The 21,279-nt window shown below is 45.5% G+C and overlaps 1 protein-coding gene across 3 annotated transcripts in view; it reads left to right on the forward strand.

Moving 5' to 3' along the window:
* The first annotated feature begins 7,068 nt into the window (after window positions 1–7,068).
* Window positions 7,069–21,279, forward strand: part of GRM7 (glutamate metabotropic receptor 7) — a 402,109-nt gene continuing 387,898 nt past the window's right edge. For 2 of the 3 annotated variants that reach the window (XM_060271366.1, XM_060271367.1), the window contains exon 1: window positions 7,070–8,103. In XM_060271366.1, the coding sequence (XP_060127349.1) occupies window positions 7,594–8,103 (510 nt within the window). In that variant the 5' untranslated portion in view covers window positions 7,070–7,593. Of the gene's footprint in view, window positions 8,104–21,279 lie in introns of all 3 variants that reach the window. The other variant, XM_035108097.2, reaches the window with a different exon arrangement.

Raw genomic sequence — 21,279 nt, forward strand, 5'->3', positions numbered from 1 at the left:
ATCAATTTAAGAGATTTATATTCTGCATGTCTGGTGCTAAAATTTGTAAGACAGCTAACAAACATGTCCAAATAATATTGGTCAGCGTCTCAGCTGGGGTAGACATCCACAAGATTTCCCTCTGTAGAACAAAACAACAGACTGCCATGACTTATGATAGATATCAATACTGGAGTTTTCACAAGCCCCTTGAGTTTCACTGTCCTTCTAAAGCCTGCCTCTCATCCACCTTTGAGACTAGTTCACATGCATGTATACATATCACTTGATGTCCACAGCATCAGGTCATGATGACTTGCATCTGTAGATGAGCCATTACAGATCAGACACGGCAGGTGAAACTTCCATATTTCACGCACGGTGTTTTTCAATAGAGTCAGTCACACCTTCTGCTGCAAGTCATCAAGTGCTGAGTCACCAACTGATGTACATGCTTGCATGAACTAGCCCTAGGCAGGAAAGCAGGTTTCATGATGATTTGAAAGAGTAGAAAATGAGGCTTCCATGATCAGCTAAGCCTATTGAAAGGCTAGCAGGAGGAGACCTGGGAGTGGAGTGCTAACGGCAGTTTCTTCCCAGTGCAATGTGATACCAAAAAAAGAGGCTTTTGTAAACACAGTCATAGAAGTGTGAGAGGGTCCCACTGCTGCCCAGCAATCAAACTACTGTCTCCATGCAGCACACAATATACCCCCCTTGCCAGGTTTTTTTTGGGGGGGGGCTATCAACATGTACAAAATTTACCTATTGTGTTACAGAGCACGGTGAAATAAGTAAGACAATACTTCCATGCAGGCCTGGCTCTAGGTGTACTCCCAGTGGCGCGGGGCACCAGGGCGCAGGGCTGGCAGGGGGCGCTGTGCGGCAAAGCTGCGTGGAAGCCGTGCTGCGTGCTGCAAGGGCGGGGGCGCCGGAGCGATCTCCACGCCTCAGCGCCAGGGCGCCCGACCTGCTTGAGACGGCCCTGCTCCCATGTCTCTATGTTCTAGTCCACGGTTGCAGATAATATGCCTCTGAATACCCATTGCTGGGAATCACAACAGGATGTTGGAGGAGGTGAGCCCAATCCAGCAAGTCTCTTATTATGTTCTAATGTTCAAAAGTTCTTCTAGGGATGGATTTATGTACTAGGAGTGGATATATTATTTAGTTCTTATACATTCCTTACTCATGCGATTGAGATCAGTAGAGTACATGGGCATAGCCAAGAGGGGGCGTGGGGCAGCTGCCCCCCTAGATCAAGTCAATAGAAATAACTAACTGACCGATCATGTCAGTTCTGCCCCCCTAACAAAAGTCCTGTCCCTCTCTAAATCCTGGCTACACCCATGGCAGAGCACCATCCTTTGCAGCTTTAAACTTGGAAGCTAAGGCAATGTTGATTTAATCTTCTAGAAACAATAATCCAGAATGCTTTAATACACACTAGATTTTCTCTGGTATCATCACTTTTCTCCCTCTTAAAAATAACACACACACACACACACACACACACACACACACACACACACACACTTTTGTGAAGAAGTAAAAGTAGTATTTACAGGTACAGTAGCAAAATAAAGGCAGGTTTATAACTACTATCTGTGGGAATGTTCAGGGAGGCAGGAGAGGATATATTGTTTATTATATCCTTCCCAACTTGTGTTAAAAAGTTCTACAATTTGGCAGAGTAACATTCCCCCTTTTAAACTTGCACAGCGGATAACGTTTGTCAGGATTGTATAAGCCTCTAAAATAAGTTTCCTGATAATTTCCCCTTTATTCCCTCTTAAAAAGATTAGACACAACACAGTCTTGTATAAAAGCATATAAAAGAGTTTACTCACATTCTGTTCACAAATGGATCCCAGAAGGCAGACTTAAGTTACAAAATATATACACCTGGAGTTTATCCCATAAGGAGATAGTTCCTTTGTCCTCTCTTGGCTGGAAGTGAAGAGAGCATCTCAGACTAGGAAGATGTTTCTTCTTCAAAGAATGGAGTCAGAGAGAGATATGGCTGCCTCCCCTGTGCTATTTTGTTACCTGCATAGGTGAGGTCACCTCTGGCAACATGTAGAGGAAGTTTGTCCCAGCCCAGGAGGAAACAGAAAGTTCTGACTGGCTGGTCCAGACACCCCCTTTTTATGTCCACTCTAGGAATGTTGTATTTGACTGCTCTGTGTTTCACATCCCACACCACATGTACATGTGGTCAGCTTGGAGGCATGATGATGGAGAGATGCCCAGGCAGGAAGGATGTAGTGTTGCAGCTTCCTGCCAAAGCAGACCAAGAAAGTGATCTCAAATGTTACTCAAAGTGGCAGATAAAAGACAAATCAGTGACCAGCAACACTGAAAACTGGATACTCTTCACCACTGTATTTGGTCCCATGACCCCTTGGAGCAGTGACTAATAAAAGACCAGAATGATTGTATTTTTTTATTTGTTTGTTTTAATTTTATAATTACAAAATGTTGCTTAAATCATACATCAGCCAAGTCACGTTACAGTGGTACCTCGATTTAAGTACACAATTGGTTCCGGAAGTCTGTACTTAACCTGAAGCGTACTTAACCTGAAGTGAACTTTCCCATTGAAAGTAATGGAAAGTGGATTAATCCGTTCCAGATGGTCCGTGGAGTACTTAAACTGAAGTGTACTTAACCTGAAGCGAACTTTCCCATTGAAAGTAATGGAAAGTGGATTAATCCGTTCCAGATCGTCCGCAGAGTACTTAACCTGAAGCGTACTTAACCTGAAGCGAACTTTCCCATTGAAAGTAATGGAAAGTGGATTAATCCATGGAGTACTCAACCTGAAGCGTACTTAACCCGAAGTATGAGTGTAATTGGTTCTGGAAGTCCGTACTTAACCTGAAGTGTATTTAACCTGAAGCGAACTTTCCCACTGAAAGTAATGGAAAGTGGATTAATTTGTTCCAGACGGGTCTGCGGAGTACTCAACCTGAAAGTACTCAAACCGAAGCATACTTAAACTGAGGTATGACAGTACAGTGGTACCTCTACTTACGAATAACTATATACTGCTATATACAGTGGTAGAGGTACCTCTGTATATAGCAAACATTGCCATATTTTAGCATGCTAAGAATATTTATAGCTTTCAGTTCATCCATTTTCTTCAAATTCCAGTATAGACGACTGGACGACAATTTTGTTGGCTTATCTGCGATGTTCAGATTCTTTCTTACAAGTAATTTTGTTCACGACCATGGAATCCCACACTTTCCTTAACCACTGGCCTTTGGGAAATTACGGCTTATCCAGGTTTTGGTTATGACTATCCAAGCTGCTATCAACAGTGCTTTCTTTACTTTACACCCAATGTTGTGCCCAATACTTTTCTCCTATCCATCAATTGAAAGAGGAGTTGGCGTTACCTCCTCTGAGCTACCTTTTTTGGGGGGGGCTGGTGCAGCAGAGACAAATGATTGTCTATGGCCTTTAGTCAATACAAAACATGATTTCTTTGCAATCCACATTAATTTCATTCAAGAGAACTTCCATACTTGGGTTTATTTCGTATGTGCAATCAGCCATGTACTTTGTGGGTCTCAACACAACAATACAAAGCTCCTTGTAGCAGGCGATTTGTAAATGCTGCTCCTTACACCATTAGGGCAGATTCTATCTATGATAATTTGACACACGCATGGCGAATGGAATGTTATTTTGGTATAGTTGAATTTGTGCAAACCACATTAGAAGTTGCTTGAAGAAACAGCTCAGCACTGCAATCATCAAAGGATGCTCTGTTTTGTGTTCCTCTGCTTTCTAAGTGAAGGGGAAGAGCAGGGCCTTATTATTTGCTCTGGGAGAAATGGCTGATCACCTCTCTAGATGAATTTAGGCACCTGTTCAGGACAATTATTTTTGTATGTGTTTTTACAAAGATGCTCTCTGATCTGAGTTACTTTTACAATGCAGCTGTTGAAATGGTAACATTATTTTATATTTTTGCTGCCATTACTATTGGTTGTGAGCTGGTTTGGAACTCCTTTTGATATAAAGTTCAGGGAGGGTATAACTTGCAAGGAACAGTGGGGGGTGGGGAGGAGAGCACTCCATCTTCTCATTTACATTAAGACTCCTGGTAGGGGACTCTACTGAGCCATTAAAAGAGATTGGAATCCCTATTTTACTCATAAATTCACATTGAAAAGGTGGGGGTGAAGGAACCCATTGTTTAAACTGCCTTATTTGTAAACAGGACAGGAGTAATTAAAGAGCATTATGAGGCCATTAATCTGCCCCTTAGCTTTATATACCCAAAGATGGAGAATGGACAAAACAGCAAGGTTACATTCAAAATAGAATAGCTCCATCTCACATTACACAGAGACACAAGCCCCTGAAAGGAAACACACTAAGAAATAATATTAAAACTCATCAAATAATATTGGCAGGCTCCTCCATTTTATCTGTGTGTATGAACAGACCCCTTCTCTTCACATGCATCATTTACCCCTCTTTTAGGCATTTGCTACTGAAAAGAAAGCAGGCTAGTAGAGCGATGTTATTGCAAACAACTCCTGTGTATCCATTAGGGTTTCTTTATAGAGCTTGCCCTGCACCTGCTGGTTCTATCAAATTATCCCTATTCTTTGTGCCTGGCACTATGCTGGAAATGCCTGTAAAAGCTGCCATGACGCCTCTGGGCATCTTTCAGACACCTCAGAACCAGGCCAAGCCTTCCAGCTAAACACTGAGCATCTCTGGGTTGATCTTGTGATGTCTGAATGCACTTGTTTGGTGGTGCACAAGGATACTGCCTCCCGCCTTCCTTCCTTCCTTCCTTCCTTCCTTCCTTCCTTCCTTCCTTCCTTCCTTCCTCCCTCCCTCCCTCCCTCCCTCCCTCCCTCCCTCCCTTGATCAAATGATATCAAGGCCTGACAAAATCCTGTTAGAACAGCTGATATTTAGCCAGGAAATAGAGAATATAATCAGAATGTTTTAATGTAGGTAAGAGGTCTTCAGGGTTGATGCTCAAAGCATGTGAGCTGTTCTATAGGCTGGTGTTCAGGCACAGAAAGGTAAACATTTCTGATGAGTCTTCTCAACAGATCCATGTCATACAGAGTGCTATTTTTGAGCACTGCTCAGCCCTAGCTGTAGTTGGTTCAACTGCAATGTCATTATCTGATTCCACATGGCTGTAGTTGTCTTTCAGCTATCTCCGAGAAAACACTGTGCTTTGAAAGTGGGAGGGAGCGGGGGAGAGAAAAGGAGGTTTCGCAGCAGCATTGGACTAGAAATGACATATTCAAATTGACAGGAAAAAAAATCAAATATAATAGGCTTGGGTAGATACTCCTTCACCTTGCTCCTTCTCTTCTCCCTTTCTCGTGAATGCTGTGCGGAGGGCAGTTAAATTTGTTCCACATGCCACAGTGTCAGCAAAGGAATGTAGAATCTTTGCACAGATGGCACAGTCAAAGTTCGCTGAGGCTGTCCTGTTCTGACCTACTTCATTTGTTTATGTTTTCATTCAACTCTGAGCATCTTGTATCAGGTCTGGAATATCCAGAGCCAGGTGTCTTTGCCTATAAGCTGTGCTTCCCTTGGCTTTTGGCAAATAAAATAGACTCCAAATTTGTCTCTTTAGTGAGGCAGGGGGTCATAATTTGCTTAAAGGCAAAAGAGAGCCTCAGAAAAGAACTGGTTTCCAAGAATGAAAATCAACTCTTTCAGTCCCGTAAGATTCTGGGTTCAAATGGGATGCTCTTCCCAAGCTCTTCTGTAGGACTGGAGGGGTAGAGCGTCTGTTTGACTGAATGGGTACCTGTTTCTGCAATTGCATGCATGGGGCAGGCCTCAGTCACACTGATGCAGTGGTAGAGTGTATGAGAACCGGTAGACTGAAGCTGAATCCTGCTTAGACAGATACACTGTGTGTGAGTGGTTCACAGATTCAAGAACTGGGAAATTTGCTTGTTCTAGACTGGGTTGCACTCCCTCTGGAAGAGCAGGTATGCAGTTCAGGGGTGCTCTTTGAACCATCATTTGTCCATTGAGCTCCAGCTGGCCTTGGTCACAAAGAGCACCTATCACCAGCTATGATTGCTGCACCAACTGCACATCTTTCTGAACAGTGACAATTTGGCCACTGCAACACATTGTCGAGTTTAGACTATTGGGTTTTTCTGCACTACATAGGGATTTCCTTGAAGCTAGGATCCAAGGGCTACAGTGGGTGCAAAATGCCTCAGCCAGAGCGGTGAGTGGTGATCCTTATAGAGCACATATGCTCAGGAATCTGCACTGGCAGCCCAGTCACCACCAAACCAGATTTTAATTGCTTACATATTTATATATAAAGCCCTAAACAACTCTGGACCACTGGACCAGGTTACCAGAAAACCATTTTTCTTTTGCACTGCACTGGAAACAAGCTGCCCAGCTCTAGCCCAGCCAACCTACCTTTTTCTTCTCTCTGAAGTGAAAAATAAAATACCTGAGCTCCTCTCAAAGGATGGTGTTCTCCACATTGTTGTAATTCCTGTGGTTTTTTTTTTTTTTTTTGCAATCCTTGCATCTACCTGCCACATATCCTAACTTGGTGAAACATTATTACTGTCACTTATTTACGTTCTAGTCTTGTATTTGAAAAGTTTTAATCAAATAGGATAGAAATATTTCTGTTATCAAAAAGGAATCAGTCAGAACTCACCCTACTATCTAGGGTTCAGAAGACCGCTAGGTCATGCAACAGTTAAATTAATGAAACTATTTAAAATATACAAGATACGTTCAGATATTTGCCTCTTCACATTAATATGCGCACCCCTTTGTACATGTAGCACACCGCACACCTAAATTTCAAGCAAGGATGGTTACATCGAAGAACTGGGATCGCTACCCCAGAGAGCTTACGATTTGAAAGAGTTTGTGCTTTGGAATCAGTCTCCAGCGACTTGCGAGCGTTTTTCTACAAGCCACTGAACAGAGGAGCCTCCTCGTCCCAGAGCATTTGAGATCCTCCAGCACAGGACGCATCCGCAAGAGGATGGAGAACGAACCGAGGGAGAGCTGCAAAAAGCCTCTCGGTATAGGCAACAGAAAGGACCCGAACGAGAGAGACTCAAGGCAGGCAGGCAGACGTCGACTGTCTCCGCCGAGCCGAGGATGCTCCTTGTCTGCGAGAGGCTCGCCATCCCTTCTTCCCCGCGGCCTCTCCGCCTCTCCGAGCCAGCGGTTCCCTCCGCCCGCATCTCTGCGTAATGACGCGCAGGGAGAGCAGGCAGGCAGGCAGGCAGGAAAAGCTGGGGAGCAGGAGGAGGAGAAGGAGGTGGGCAGAGCGCGAGCGGGAGGCGGAGAGGAGCCGACCGAGCATTTAAAGCGGCAGCCCAGCCTCTCTTTCGCCCAGTAGCGAGCCCAGGCAGGCAGGTGAGAGCGGCCGGGAAGCAGCGCGTCGACGGCAGCAGCCCGGAGCTGGACCTCCCCGCCCTGCCAGACCCGCCCCGCCCCGCCCCTTGGGGGAATCCTCTCTCGCTCGCGGCAGGAGGCGCCCGGGCCCCCCGGCTGGCTGGAGGCTGCTGGAACAGCGGCGAACCCTCCTTTCTGCTCGTGGTAGCCTGGGTGTCCACCATGCTCCAGCCGGGGAGGCTGTGGCAGCTGCTGACTTTGATGAAGTTGCCCTGGTGCCTGCTGGAATTCCTGCTGTCGGCGATGGCGCACGGCCAGGAGATGTACGCCCCGCACTCCATCCGCCTGGAGGGCGACATCACCCTGGGCGGCCTCTTCCCCGTCCATGCCAAGGGCCCCACCGGCGTGCCTTGCGGGGACATCAAGAAGGAGAACGGCATCCACCGCCTGGAGGCCATGCTCTACGCCTTGGACCAGATCAACAGTGACCCCGAGCTCTTGCCCAACGTCACCCTGGGCGCGAGGATCTTGGACACCTGCTCCAGGGATACATACGCGCTGGAGCAGTCGCTCACCTTCGTGCAGGCGCTCATCCAGAAGGACACCTCCGACGTGAGGTGCACCAACGGGGAGCCGCCGGTCTTCGTCAAGCCGGAGAAAGTGGTGGGCGTCATCGGGGCGTCGGGCAGCTCTGTCTCCATCATGGTGGCCAACATCTTGAGGCTCTTCCAGGTAGGGCGCTCCGCGGCGGCTCCAGCATCAGGTTGTTGGCGCCAGAAATGGCCAGAGAGCAAGCCCTGGCACGCGGGCTGGCAGGGAGTGGTGCTGAAGGAGAGCGCCAGCCGCGGGCATGGGAGAGAGCAGCCCCAGCAATGGAAACCAACCACCCAACTTGGCCTTGTGCTGTAGAATCACTAGATGCGAGATCCTCCTTAGGACCAGGATGTCCAACGTTAGATAACCCACCCCATCCCACTTCCCTTCTGCAGGCAGTTCACACGCTCCCATCCCCCGAGGAGTTTGCTGCTCTGCTCTTTCCCTTTCCCAGCGCTCCCATCTCTCTTTTCCCAGCCGCCTCTTCCCTCCTTGGAAATAAGAGGCGCCCTCCCTTCCAGCACGTATCCTCGGGATTTTTCTCCTGACACTCTCTGGATTTATGATCCCATTTTCAAGAATCAATCAGTGAATCAAGACGACGGAGGGGGGAGACGCAAGGCGATGATTTCAATGGGTTTGCATTAGAGTGAAATATGGCTTGGCTAAAGGCAACCGGTTCCCCGCCAAGCTCTCGGTTCAGTGATAGAAAGAGGCGAGCTGTTTGGTGAGGAGGGGGCAGCTTCCACGAAACCGCGAGGAAGCAAGCCCCTACTTTTCGGCTTTGGGGCTGGAGGAATAAACCTGCTGGTTAAAAGGAGGAAAAACAGGGGCACCGCGTGGTGGCGGCACTGAAATCCGTATTCAGCTAGGTCGTCTTCTTCATTGATTTCTGTTCTGGTTTAAATTCCCATCCTTTCCAAGAGTATGTATATCTGTTTCTGTGACACACACACACACACACGCACGCACACACACACACACACACACACACACACACAAAACACACACTCGTTTTGTTGGGTGTGGTAGGACAATTTCAATATGGGCATAATCTTTGCCTACCCGAGAGGGTAGAATACAAAGCAGAGTTGGAGCCGATGAATAGATAAGCTCGATTTGGAAAGGGATCTTGTGTGGAACCCAACTCCTTCAATCCAACCGTCCCCATCAGCCTGGACAACAGGTCTGTTTATCTGGCTGGCTAGTCCATTTCAGCATCTGAATCAGCGTGTGCATGAGTGGCAGGGATATATCCCCCTTCTTTCCCCAACTGCGAATGCCCGGAGCCTTTCATTCCTCCCTCGAGTTGTGAGAGATGGCGGAGAAAACCGGATTAAAAGATTGGTGCTGGCGATGGCTTGCGGTGTGTGTGCGCGCGCCTATGTTGCTGCAGTGCTTTGCCCCCATGTGCGCTGGTTTTATTTTTCATGCATTTCTCTTGGCTCGCTCCTATAAACTGAAGCTCCCCTTGCCCCTTCGGATATGAAACTGCGGTTTCGACTGGTCCGTGTCCAGCAATTGCGCCGACGGCACGCGCGTCCCCCTTTCTAGCCCAAGTTGCGCTTCCGAGTTAAACCCATCCCACTAAAAAACAAAACAAACCACCCAAACCACCCCCACCCACCCCCCGTTTCCAAGCTGCCTGCACTCTCCCTGGGAAAGGCGGGAGACAGGACACAATTCTGACTCTAGCAGTCAATGGCCTTTAACCGACAACAAAGGCGTTTTTGCAATTCGGGTAGGGAATACTTCTACCTTGGAAAGTGTGTGTGTGTGTGTGTGTGTGTGTGTGTGTGTGTGTGTGTGTGTGTGTGTGTGTGTCTTGGACATCAGAAGCACTTGCGTGTTATATGGAGGGAATAAAAAGAGCTCCCGGGAACACAGAGTTGGGGCAATTCTCCGCCGTCCACCCTGTAATTTCGCGTCTAATTGCCACATGGCAACTGTTCCGTGGAAGGCGGAGCGCAGAGAGGGAGCAGTCGGCTTTTGTGCTGAGAGCGAGGGGGAAGGACAGGCTGGGCTGCGCTGCCCCGAGCTGAGCGACGCCTCAACTTGTGGCTCGCAGAGTGAAGTTGGGATCCGCCACTTGTCCTCTTTTGGTACCGTTGGGTCCAGCGCGGAATCCACATTCCTCGTTCCGCCAGCGGGGCTGCCTTTCCTGAGGCAGCGATCGCCCTGCTCCGGCTGTTCTCGCCTAGCCTGGGGGCGGTGTGAGGAGTGAGAAATCTTGCCTCTGGGCTCCGTGGCTCTGCACCAGGTGGGAAGAAGGGGGTGGTGTGCAGGTGCTGCTGCCACTGGATGTCCGATTCCTGGATCTTCCTTCTCTCTTCCGTTTTCCCCAAGCCAGAAGTAGGAGGATGGGAGGGCTCAGCCGGCTTCCCCGTTGCTTCTGGCATCTGAGCTTTGCAGGCATCTCTCCGGGAAGAGCTCGCTTGTTCAATGCGGAGCTTTACACCTCCCCAGTGGGAACTGCCAACTTGGGAAGCTCAGCTGCTGCTTCCCAATTCATCACTCACGGAGGGAGCGACAAAGCCACCAGCAGCCACACCAGGGTCCTTCTTGTGACAGGGTGGATCTTCTGTCTTTTCGTTTACCATCTAGTTGTTCTATATAATATGTGGGTTTTTTGAATATTATTATTTCATTTTTTTGTAACAGGCAGATTTTTTTTTCATTTGAAACCTAATGAAACTTTTTTGATGGCAGTTGGAACAGTTGGAACACGAGAAAAAAGTAAGGGGGGCATGGGCACAGAAAGGGCAACATATTTTTCTAGGTGGGCAAGTTGTGTCCCACATGTTAAGATCTGCAAAAGAAATATATGTTAATCATAGGCATTCAATAATGGGGGTGGGGGCGGCAAACTCCTTCAGATGTCTTCTAAAGCTAATATAATTCCACATCTCCTTGATATCTGATTTTTTTCCACATGGTGGGTGCCACTACTGAGAAGGCCCTCTGCCTCCCCCCCCCTCCCTGTAGCTTCACTTCTTACAGTGAGGGAACTGTCAGAAGGCCCTCAGTGCTGGATTTCAGTGTCCAGGCATACTTTTTTGAGACATTTCCTTCCCACAGCAGTTCCTCCCTTGAGTCTTCTGTTTCATCTATGCAATCATGAAATGTCTGCATGTTTCCAGTATGTTGATCTTACATAACATGTCAGTAAGGCAAGAGTAAAACATGTCTTCGCAAAATAAGTTAAGACACACACATGTCTTTGACATCCCCAGATCTCATTATGTCATCACTCTGCTGCTGCCACCCTGCCAGAAACTGCTGTTCTGGATACAAATATTTTACAGGTGTGCATTACTACAACTTGAGGTTCATATCCCCTCATTCCTCTTCATGTACTGCTCAAGAGTCACATTCCTCATCCCCAACACAGCTGCCTCTTTGAAAAAGTCTCTGGAAATTGACTGGAGACAAGAGAAGAAATGTAGCACTACTATTAGAGTACTGTGTTGCTCTGGATGTGCAACAGGTTAGGGTAGTAGAAGAAAATGTCATGGTTACCACATTTCTTCCTGGGCCTTCAGCATATGTGCGCATTATCACCATATGCTTCAAATGCACTTTGGTGTGTATATTTTTTAGCCAAAGACACTTTAGAGGGGTGGCTTCATCATGTGCAAGAGAGGAAGCCCCCAGTTCAAGTCTCTGTCGCTGCCATGAACTTGGCTGAGTCTTTAGGCAAACTACTCTACCCCAGTTCCCCCATCTGCAATGCAGGGGTTATGATACTGGCCTGACTTACAGAGCTGTGCAATAAAAATGATGGTGATGAGGGTAAGTATGGATGGAGAGTGCTAAAAGACAAAAGTGTCTTGAGTTTATTCTCTACTGCACTTGGGCTAAACAGAGCATTCTTTCAGAATCAAGCAAATTATATATTTCTTTCCGTGCTCCACAAACGATCTGTGTCTCCTCGCAAATCTGTTAGGATCTCGCTCTTCAAAAATATTCATATTTCTCAGATAGTGATTTTAAAAAGCGCAAAACCAAACAGCCTCCCCCATCATTTTGAATTATACTATATACACAAAAGAACCCCACATTTATACATGGGGCATTGGTATAATTAAGAGGGAACTAATATCTTATTTCCCAGGGGAACTGATGTTGCAGGATTCATTGCCACTTGGGAAAGATGGCTATTTATTTACATGAAGGCTTTGAATACCCCCCTGATGCATTTTGTAGTAGTATGTTGCTTGCAGGCTTGGGATCAAATTCAACTTATTATTATTTTCCATTAGAAAAGTTCATTATGATGTACATAAACAGAATATAGAGCATTTTTTATTTCTGCTTTTGGGTAGCTAAAGTTGTAGATTGGAGGACAAATGTCTATGGGGGCCCATAGAGATACATTTCCCATTTTACTGAAGAAGAGCTTTTTTCATTTACCTGCCTAAAAAATCGTTAGCCTAGTTGTTGTCAGATGTAGAGAAGCCAAGAGCCCTAAGTGACCAGGACACTTTGGGAATATTTTGGAGTAATGAAAGAAATGTATTATTTGCATGGTTGTCTGTTGCTGCTGTTCGTTCACTTTGTTGGATGGTTCTTTGCCAATGCTCACCTTGTATCTCAGGAAGCGGTGGAAGAGTTGTTAACAGTTTGTTGAGACAAGCTAGCAACATTCTCAGTATATAACTCTGAGAAATGTATTACATGAGTTCCCCCCTTATGTGCTGTTGCCTGAATTTGGATAGAATGGGAATTTTGTAACATGCCACAATTCCTATTGTGTCCTCCTTCAGAGAACTGTGGTTTGTTTAAACCAGGTGCGGTTAACTTTTTCTAGCGTGAGGGCTACACTGACAATCAGCCACCCCTCTGAGGGCCAAATGCTAGTGGTGGGCATGGCCAATGTATATGTGTACACATACAAACATGCTACACATACAATTCCCATACATTCTAGATTCAGATAGGTAGCCATGTTGGTGTGACACAGTCGAAATAAATAAAACATTGTCCAGTAGCACCTTTAAAAAGGTAAAGGTAAAGGACCCCTGACAGTTGCAAACGACTCTGGGGTTGCGGCGCTCATCTCACTTTCCTGGAAAAGGGAGCTGACGTTTGTCCACAGACAGTTTTTCCGAGTCATGTGGCCAGCATGACTAAGCCGCTTCTGGCGAAACCAGAGCAGCACACTGAAACACTGTTTACCTTCCCACTGGAGTGGTACCTATTTATCTACTTGCACTTTGACATGCTTTCAAACTGCTAGGTTGGCAGGAGCTGGAACCGAGCAATGGGAGCTCACCCCTCACGGGGATTCGAACTGCTGACCTTCCGATCGGCAAGCCCTAAGCTCTGTGGTTTAGACCACAGCACCACCCGTGTCCCTTAGAGACCAACTAAGTTTGTTCTGGGTATAAGCTTTTGTGTGCATGCACACTTCTTCAGATACCCATACAATTCCCATACAGTTTACACACACATACACTCACACTCACCATACATACATTCGCTCCACACAAATTTTCACATAAGAGTATATTGTGGTTTTCCATTACATCAGAACAGGACCATTATCAGATAGGCTTTGCAGGATGAAAACATCTGGAAATGTATACAGTATGTTAATAAATATCATTATAGAAGAGATAAAGGCATTATATAGGTTTGTGACTTACAGAAGGCCTCGGTCCACTATACCTGAAGGAGCGTCTCCACCCCCATTGTTCTGCCCGGACACTGAGGTCCAGCGCCGAGGGCCTTTTGGTGGTTCCCTCACTACAAGAAGCCAAGTTACAGGGAACCAGGCAGAGGGTCTTCTCGGTAGTAGCACCCACCCTGTGGACCGCCCTCCCACCAGAGGTCATAGTTTGGCTTACCATGTCATGCAGACTAGGCCACATTAAACTTTGCAGACTGTAGTAGTAGTAGTAGTAATAATAATAATAATAATAATAATAATAATAATAATAATAATAATTTATTTATACCCCACCCATCTGGCCGGGTTCCCCCAGCCACTCTGGGCGGCTTCCAACAAAATATTAAAATACAGAGGGTGTACACAGGGTGGGTGCCACTACCGAGAAGGCCTTCTGGCGGTTCCCTCACTACGAGAAGCCAAGTTACAGGGAACCAGGCAGAGAGCTTTCTCGGTAGTGGCACCCACCCTGTGCACCGCCCTCCCATCAGAGGTCAAAGAGAACAACAATTACCAGACCTTTAGAAGGCATCTCTAGGCAGCCCTGTTTAGGGAAGCTTTTAATGTTAGATGGATTTCTGTATTTTAATATTTTGTTGGAAGCCGCCCAGAGTGGCTGGGGGAACCCGTCCAGATGGGCGGGGTATAAATAATTTGTTGTTGTTGTTGTTGTTGTTGTTGTTGTTGTTGTTGTTGTTGTTGTTGTTGTTGTTACAGTCTGCAAAGTTTAATGTGGGCTAGTCTGCATGACATGGTAAGCCAAACTATGGCTCAGTGAGATTATGGATGGGTGAGCTGCCGGAGAGCTGCTATGCTCCTCTGCGGTCCTTTTGAATAGTATTTGTTCTTCACTGCAGCTCAGAGAGGAGAGGGTTTGACCACAAGTCCTGTTTCAGATGACCCACTAAACCAAAGAAAGGTTTGGGAAACAGCAAAGCAACTGCAAGCATTTCTCTTGGGGCCTCCATTTTTGCAGTGTCTCACTAAGCCATACCATGTCATGTCATGGGAAACAGGTCTTTGTGCTACCTGTGTAAATAAGCCAGTACAGGTAAAACTTACATGTAATTTCAAGCACAGGGCCTTTCAGTGGGGCCAAGTCTATTCTATGCTGAATGTGTAGTGTGCACTCTTTGGTTTGGGTGCAGGCAGTTCCAACAAAACCCAGTCCCCTCCTTTCATGACTATGGGCCCTAGACTATAAATTGCTGTTGGTGTGCATGGTAATTCCTGCCCCCTCAAGCCCCATACGGTAGCTGCAAGGGGCCAGGATTTTTGTCTAGATCACAGCTGGGGAGGGAAAAGATAAACCTCTCCTCCCCGTGGCCTGTGCACATTGTCCCACTACATGTTACAATTGATTAAAGAGAAGCTGATAAAATAAAACTGTCCCCCAAGGACCTCCTTGGAAACTAGACTTCAGGATGATAAGGAATACTTGTTAATGAGGACTCAATGAACAGAAAGCTCTTTCCAAAAGGCTGGTTGGGCTAGATCTGGGAATGGCAAAGACTGTATAAACCGTCAAAGGGCTTTTCCCACTATCTAGCTGTGGGGCACAATTACCATACCTACCAAGTTGCTGTGGGGGAAATAAGGGACCGGACCGGAAGTAGAAGACCGGAAGTAGTGCTGCCGCCATTTTGGAACTGGGTGGAGCATGCTCAGAAGTGACTTTTGATGCTGCTTTGCCCAGTTCCAAAATGGCCACCGCACCAGAAGTCACACTGCAGCCATTTTGGAACTGGGCAGAGCTGCATCAAAAGTCGCTTCTGAGCATGCTCTGCCCAGTTCTAAAATGGTCGCCGCACCAGAATAAACCGGGGGGAGGGGGGATCCATTTTTTCAGCTGAGAACAGCTAGAAAAGCGGGGGTTTCCCAGAGAATATGGGAGACTTGGCAGCTATGCAGTTGTCCTAGATGGTTTGTCCACACACCTACGACTGCTACTAGGGAACTTGCACATTTTCTCCTTTGGGCCCCTCCCTGTTACTCTCCGTTTTTGCTCACTGAATGGAGATTATGAGCTGGAGACTTCTTTCCCAGCTTCCATTCTCTTTGTTTTCTTGGCTCTGTGTACTATATTAATTTTTATGAAAGTGATATTGATTACACTTGAGATGGCACCATGCTAATAGGATAAACTTGCAGACAATACGTTCTGAGTTTTCTTCTCTAAAAATTGGTTTCACTTGGAGGCACTGATCCATCCTACAAACCGCACCATATCAGATGCTGTTGTTTCTATTTATAGCAATATGCTAATTAATCTCAACGAGTGACAATGGAGAGTGTCCTGGGGATAGGAATATGATGAATTTTGTCATAATATTGAGAGAGATGAAGCATATAATTAAAGCCATTTGAGAAGCATAATACAATCAGAGCGCTGGAGGTGTATGAATATCCTGGACAATCGGGAAGAAAGTGATAGAAAAGAATTTGGCTTTTGTAAGCATGCTCATTTGATCATGAAAGCATAAGAGGCCCACATGGCCTCTCATATCACAGTTCTGTACACATGTACTCCAAGTAAGTATAAGATGGTAGACTTAGTAAACAAACTTTTGCCCTCAGACACCATGGAAGAAGGAAAGTAAAGCCAGCTTTCTTGTCAAAGGCTGGATGAGAAAAGCAAGTTTCCCCTTCCCCCAGTGGCTAACATCTGGTTGGAGAAATGAACTGAAAGTGATAGGCAGGAGAGAAAACAATAGCCATCTACTTTGAGAATGAGATATTCCCAGCCAGTATAAGGGGGTTACATGATCTCAAGAGGCAGAATCCTGTATTTGGCTTCATAATGTTTGACAGAATATGTGTGTTTGTGTGGTTTATAAATACTTATAAAGAAATATGTATCATGGAATGTGATTGCTGGTTCTCAGTATTATTTGCCCAGAAGCTACCAGAAACTAAAGATTCCCAGATGTAAAACTCCATAATTGAAATTCTCTCCACAAGACTAGGGTGACCACAAGAAAAGGGTTGACTTTAATCAATACGGTATGTGTGGGGTGCTTTTCTAACAGCTGTGCTATACAGCAATCAACACTCATTGAACCTGCCCCTACATCTTTATTAAAGGTCTTGGAGCCTCGTTCAACCTAGCCACCCTACATAACACTTGGAAATGATGGCATATTCAAGCAGAAACCGGGAGTCCTGATCATTGCTCATACTACACTACAGCTAAAGAGTGAGCAATTTCTAATCAGCTATCAAGTGTTCCGACTAGAACAGAACTGTGTGTAATCTCTTGCTGAGTCACGGAAGTGCAGGAACTGACTTAGTGCAGAATTCTTAAGTTCAGTTTACTGTTTGTAAGCATAAGGCATCGCAATTTAAAATCACAACGGAAGAAAATGGAAGCGTTGCCTCCCCATTCTGCCCCCACTCTGCTCTGTCGCATTCCACCAACCCCACCCTTTTAGTGATGTCTTTTATGATATTTCTGGATCACTTCTGGGTTCGGCACATGTGTGTGATTGCACACATGTTGGTCATGCCTAAAATGGGGGTTGCCTGTACTGTGTAGGTAGCACATCAACTGCATACTAGCCCAGAAGTGTGTGTGTGTGTGTGTGTGTGTGTGTGTGTGTGTGTGTGTCAAAAAAGAAAAGTACCAAATTGCATTGGAGGTTCGATGTAACAGGTTGTTGTTGTTGCTGCTGCTGTTGTTGTGTCATTAACCTAATTGTGCTGGTTTCACACCTTCCATTCAGACCAGCAGGAATTAACACAAGCATTGACATAGATACCTTGAGGCTTTCAGGTGCCCATTGTGTTGATTCAGCAAGCCTAACTGGGCCTTGAAAAGCTTCTGTTTCAAATCAGACTTTGAGTTGCAAAGATTTTTTTTAAATTACAAATTGGTTTTCTTCCCAAGATTCAGCTGCAGAGGTGGCCGAGACAAATCTGCTTGTGACGATTGATTGGTTACAGAAGAGAAACAAAAGGGTCGTCATGAAAGAATTCAGATGATTAGTTTTAAGCTTACCATTACATTGCAAAATATGGCTTTGTTACCATATGGTCCATCAAGATTCCCACAGAATCTAGCAGCAAATTCAAAGTCACATTAGGGCAGTTTTATCTGTGAATCCCTCAGCTGGAAGTGTTTACCAGAATGCCCAGGGGAACTGGCAGGCTCTGTAAGATTTCATTGTTCCCTTCCCAGAAGCATACTTTTCTCCAGTAACACCATGCTTAATTTCACTTTTGTTTTTAGGTTTTCCATCATATCTTCTACTTTCCCCTCTTTCCCTTAATTGGGACCTTTCACGGCCACAATAGGAGACTTATAGAACATCAGTTCTATCTTCGGAAGTTTCATGTGTCACATCCAAGCAAATGTTTCACATGAGTGCAAAGTCTACCACCCTTTATCAAACTTGGGTCCCCAATGTACCCTCCAACATTTCTCTGATGAAAATAGGGATGCCCCATTCCATAATGATAATTTTACTCTTTATAGCACCCCCCCCCCCCGGTCTTACTGGGTTGCCCCATGCCCCAGCCACTCTGGGCAGCTTCCAACATATATAAAAACATAAATCTTTTTTTAAAAAACTTCCCTCTACAGGATTGCCTTCAGACGGCTTGGGGGGGGGTCCAGAAAACCCGCTACCCTCCAACATTTCTCCAATGAAAATAGGGACATCCTATGGAAAAGTGGGGCATTCTGGGATCAAATCAGAAAATGGGAGGGCGTCTCTAAATCAGGGACGTCCCTGGAAAATAGGGACACTTAGAGGTTGTGCCCCAGCTGTTGTTGGACTAAAGCTCCCATCAACCCTGATCACTAGCCTAGTCATTGTCTTTGTCATTTACTCCAAATAAGTGATCAAAAGTCATGAGATCTTGATCCTGTTCTCTTTATTTTATTTTATATGAAATTCATGGATAACATACACACTCTTAAATAAACAAAAATGAAAACAATCATATACTAATAGTCTTATGCATGTTTACAGAAATTAAATCTAAATTAAATTTGTACAATCTCTTTTTCCCTATCTTTTTGCTAACATAAAATAGACTTCCTATCATTTCCCAATGCATATAATCTTTCTGATGTTGAATGTACTTATCATTGTTACCTCAATCTTGATCCTGTTCTCAGCCAGCCAAAATCATATTCCACCTTAGCATAGGAGGGTTGCCATGTTGGGGGAGGCAGAGTTCCTGCACTTCTAATCACTGCATCATTGCCCCAGGTGTTTCCCATCACAGCATCTTCATTATGCAAAAATAAAATAAAATACACCTGTTGAATTTCTGCCTGTACGACCACTGATAAATCATGCATAGGAGCTCTGCAGAAAAAAAAAAGTGGTGGCAAAATGTGCATGCCAGTTCACAACAGGGAAGGAAAATAGGACCAGAAAAGCCTCTTATTCTTTGCAGATGAAATCTTTGCTCAAGAAATAGAGATATTTTGTTCAGCATGCCTCAGCAAAACCAATAAACAACAGCTAACCTCAATAATGAGCTAGCATTGCAGAGTTCTGTCATTTCAAGAATCTGGAATTGCAAGTATTTAGGGACATTTTCTTCATGTCCATTCAGTAGTATTTCAGCAAACAAGATGGGATCAAATTCCCACTCACTCAGTGCCTGTACCTGCAAGACTTTTTGCACTTTGAATGCAAAATACATCGGCAGTGAATCAAATGCAAATGTGCCTAGCAGTATTACGAGCACCATTTATCCACAGCAAAGTCTCTGAACTCCAGTATTCACTCTTGAGCCTAAAGAGTCTTGCAGCTGGCCCAGAGTCCTCGAGTGGAACATCTTGAGCAACTCACAATCATCCATCCTCAGTCCAGTCACTAAAACGGTGATAATAATTGCCCACTTCATTGGGTTCTTGTGACTGATAATGCTTTATAATGAGATATGGATTAAAACATTTTTGCACATTAAAGGTCCTATAAAATGTAATTAAGTTTTACAGAAGCCCGTGAAAAACCTGGGCTGCGTCTTTCTTTATCAGCATGCTTTGAATTTTGCTGCTGCTCTAAATGGAACATGGGAAAGGGCTGCATACGGAGTCAGACCATTTGTTCATTTAGCATTACAGCTCAGTATTGTCCACACAGTACTGGGGCCCAGGTGGCGCTGTGGGATAAACCACTGAGCCTAGGGCTTGCTGATCAGAAGGTCGGCGGTTCGAATCCCTGTGATGGGGTGAGCTCCCGTTGCTTGGTCCCAGCTCCTGACAACCTAGCAGTTCGAAAGCACGTCAAAATGCAAGTAGATAAATAGGGATCACTCTGGTGGGAAGGTAAACGGCGTTTCCGTGTGCTGCTCTGGTTTGCCAGAAGCGGCTTTGTCATGCTGGCCACATGACCTGGAAGCTATACACCGTCTCCCTCGACCAATAATGCGAGATGAGCGCGCAACCCCAGAGTCGGTCACGACCTGACCTAATGCTCAGCGGTCCCTTTACCTTTACCTTTATTGTCCACACTAATTTATTGTTAGTCTACAGCAGCTCTAAAGGTTTTCAGACAGGAACTTTTTCAGTTGGTCTTGGAGATTCCTGTGACTTAACTGGGATCTCCTGCATGCAATACACTATTATTAATAAGTATTATTTAATGTTACATTACCACTACTACTACTTCAACTTATTTCATGCTGAATAAAAGCCATCTCTAGGTAACTTACATATATTACATTGCAACTTGACTTACATTTACAACTTGAGCTTCTCCACTCGACTATGACCCTCCTTTTACCAATTTGCAAGTTTAAAAATTTACCACTCGTTTTCTCTGTGTGATGGTAAATGCCCTGTGGGGAGAGGAGAGAGACGGGTGGTGATTCAATGTGAGCATATGTCATGAGCTTCCTTGCAGCAGTGATGTGACTCAGTAGATGTGGAGCTTGCTTGGGGTCAGGTCACAAAGGAAAAGAGCCTCTATCCAGCTACTCGTGATGGGACAGTTGACTGCTTTTCTGCTCCTGTCTCATTAGCAATAGCCTGGCACACAAAAATTAAACATTCTCTATCTGACCATTCTGATGCACATGAGTTCCATGGGAAAGTATAGTGGCATGGAATGAATTTATTCCCACTCTGATTTCTGTGACGGCAGCAGAACACACTGCAGTGCAGGTGTGCAAACTGACCCTTAGATGGATGTTCTTGACCACTGTGGCCAGTGTCTGTCCATTCACAGGAATCATAGAACTGTAGACCTGGAAGGGATCACCACGGTCATCTAGTCCAACCCCCTGCAATGCAGGAATCTCAGCTAAAGCATTCAAGACAGATGGCCATTCAACCTCTGCTTAAAAACCTCCAAAAAGGAGAGTCCACAAACTCCTGAGGGAAACCTTTACACTGTCACAGATCTTACTGTTAGAAAGTTCTTCCTGATGCTATGTCGGAATCTCCTTTCTGTTAACTTGAATACATTGGTTTGGGTCCTACCCTCTGGAGCAGGAGAAAACAAGCTTTCTCCATCTTCCATGTGACAGCCCTTGAGATATTGGATGATGACTATCATATCTCCTCTCAGTCTCCTCTTATCCAGGCTAAACATACCCAACTTCCTCAACTGTTCCTCATAAGGCTTGGTTTCCAGACCCGTGATCATCTTGGTCGCCCTCCTCTGCACACACGTTCCAGCTTG

This window comes from Zootoca vivipara, chromosome 2 (genome assembly GCF_963506605.1).
Source record: "Zootoca vivipara chromosome 2, rZooViv1.1, whole genome shotgun sequence".
In the NCBI taxonomy this organism is placed as follows: domain Eukaryota; kingdom Metazoa; phylum Chordata; class Lepidosauria; order Squamata; family Lacertidae; genus Zootoca; species Zootoca vivipara.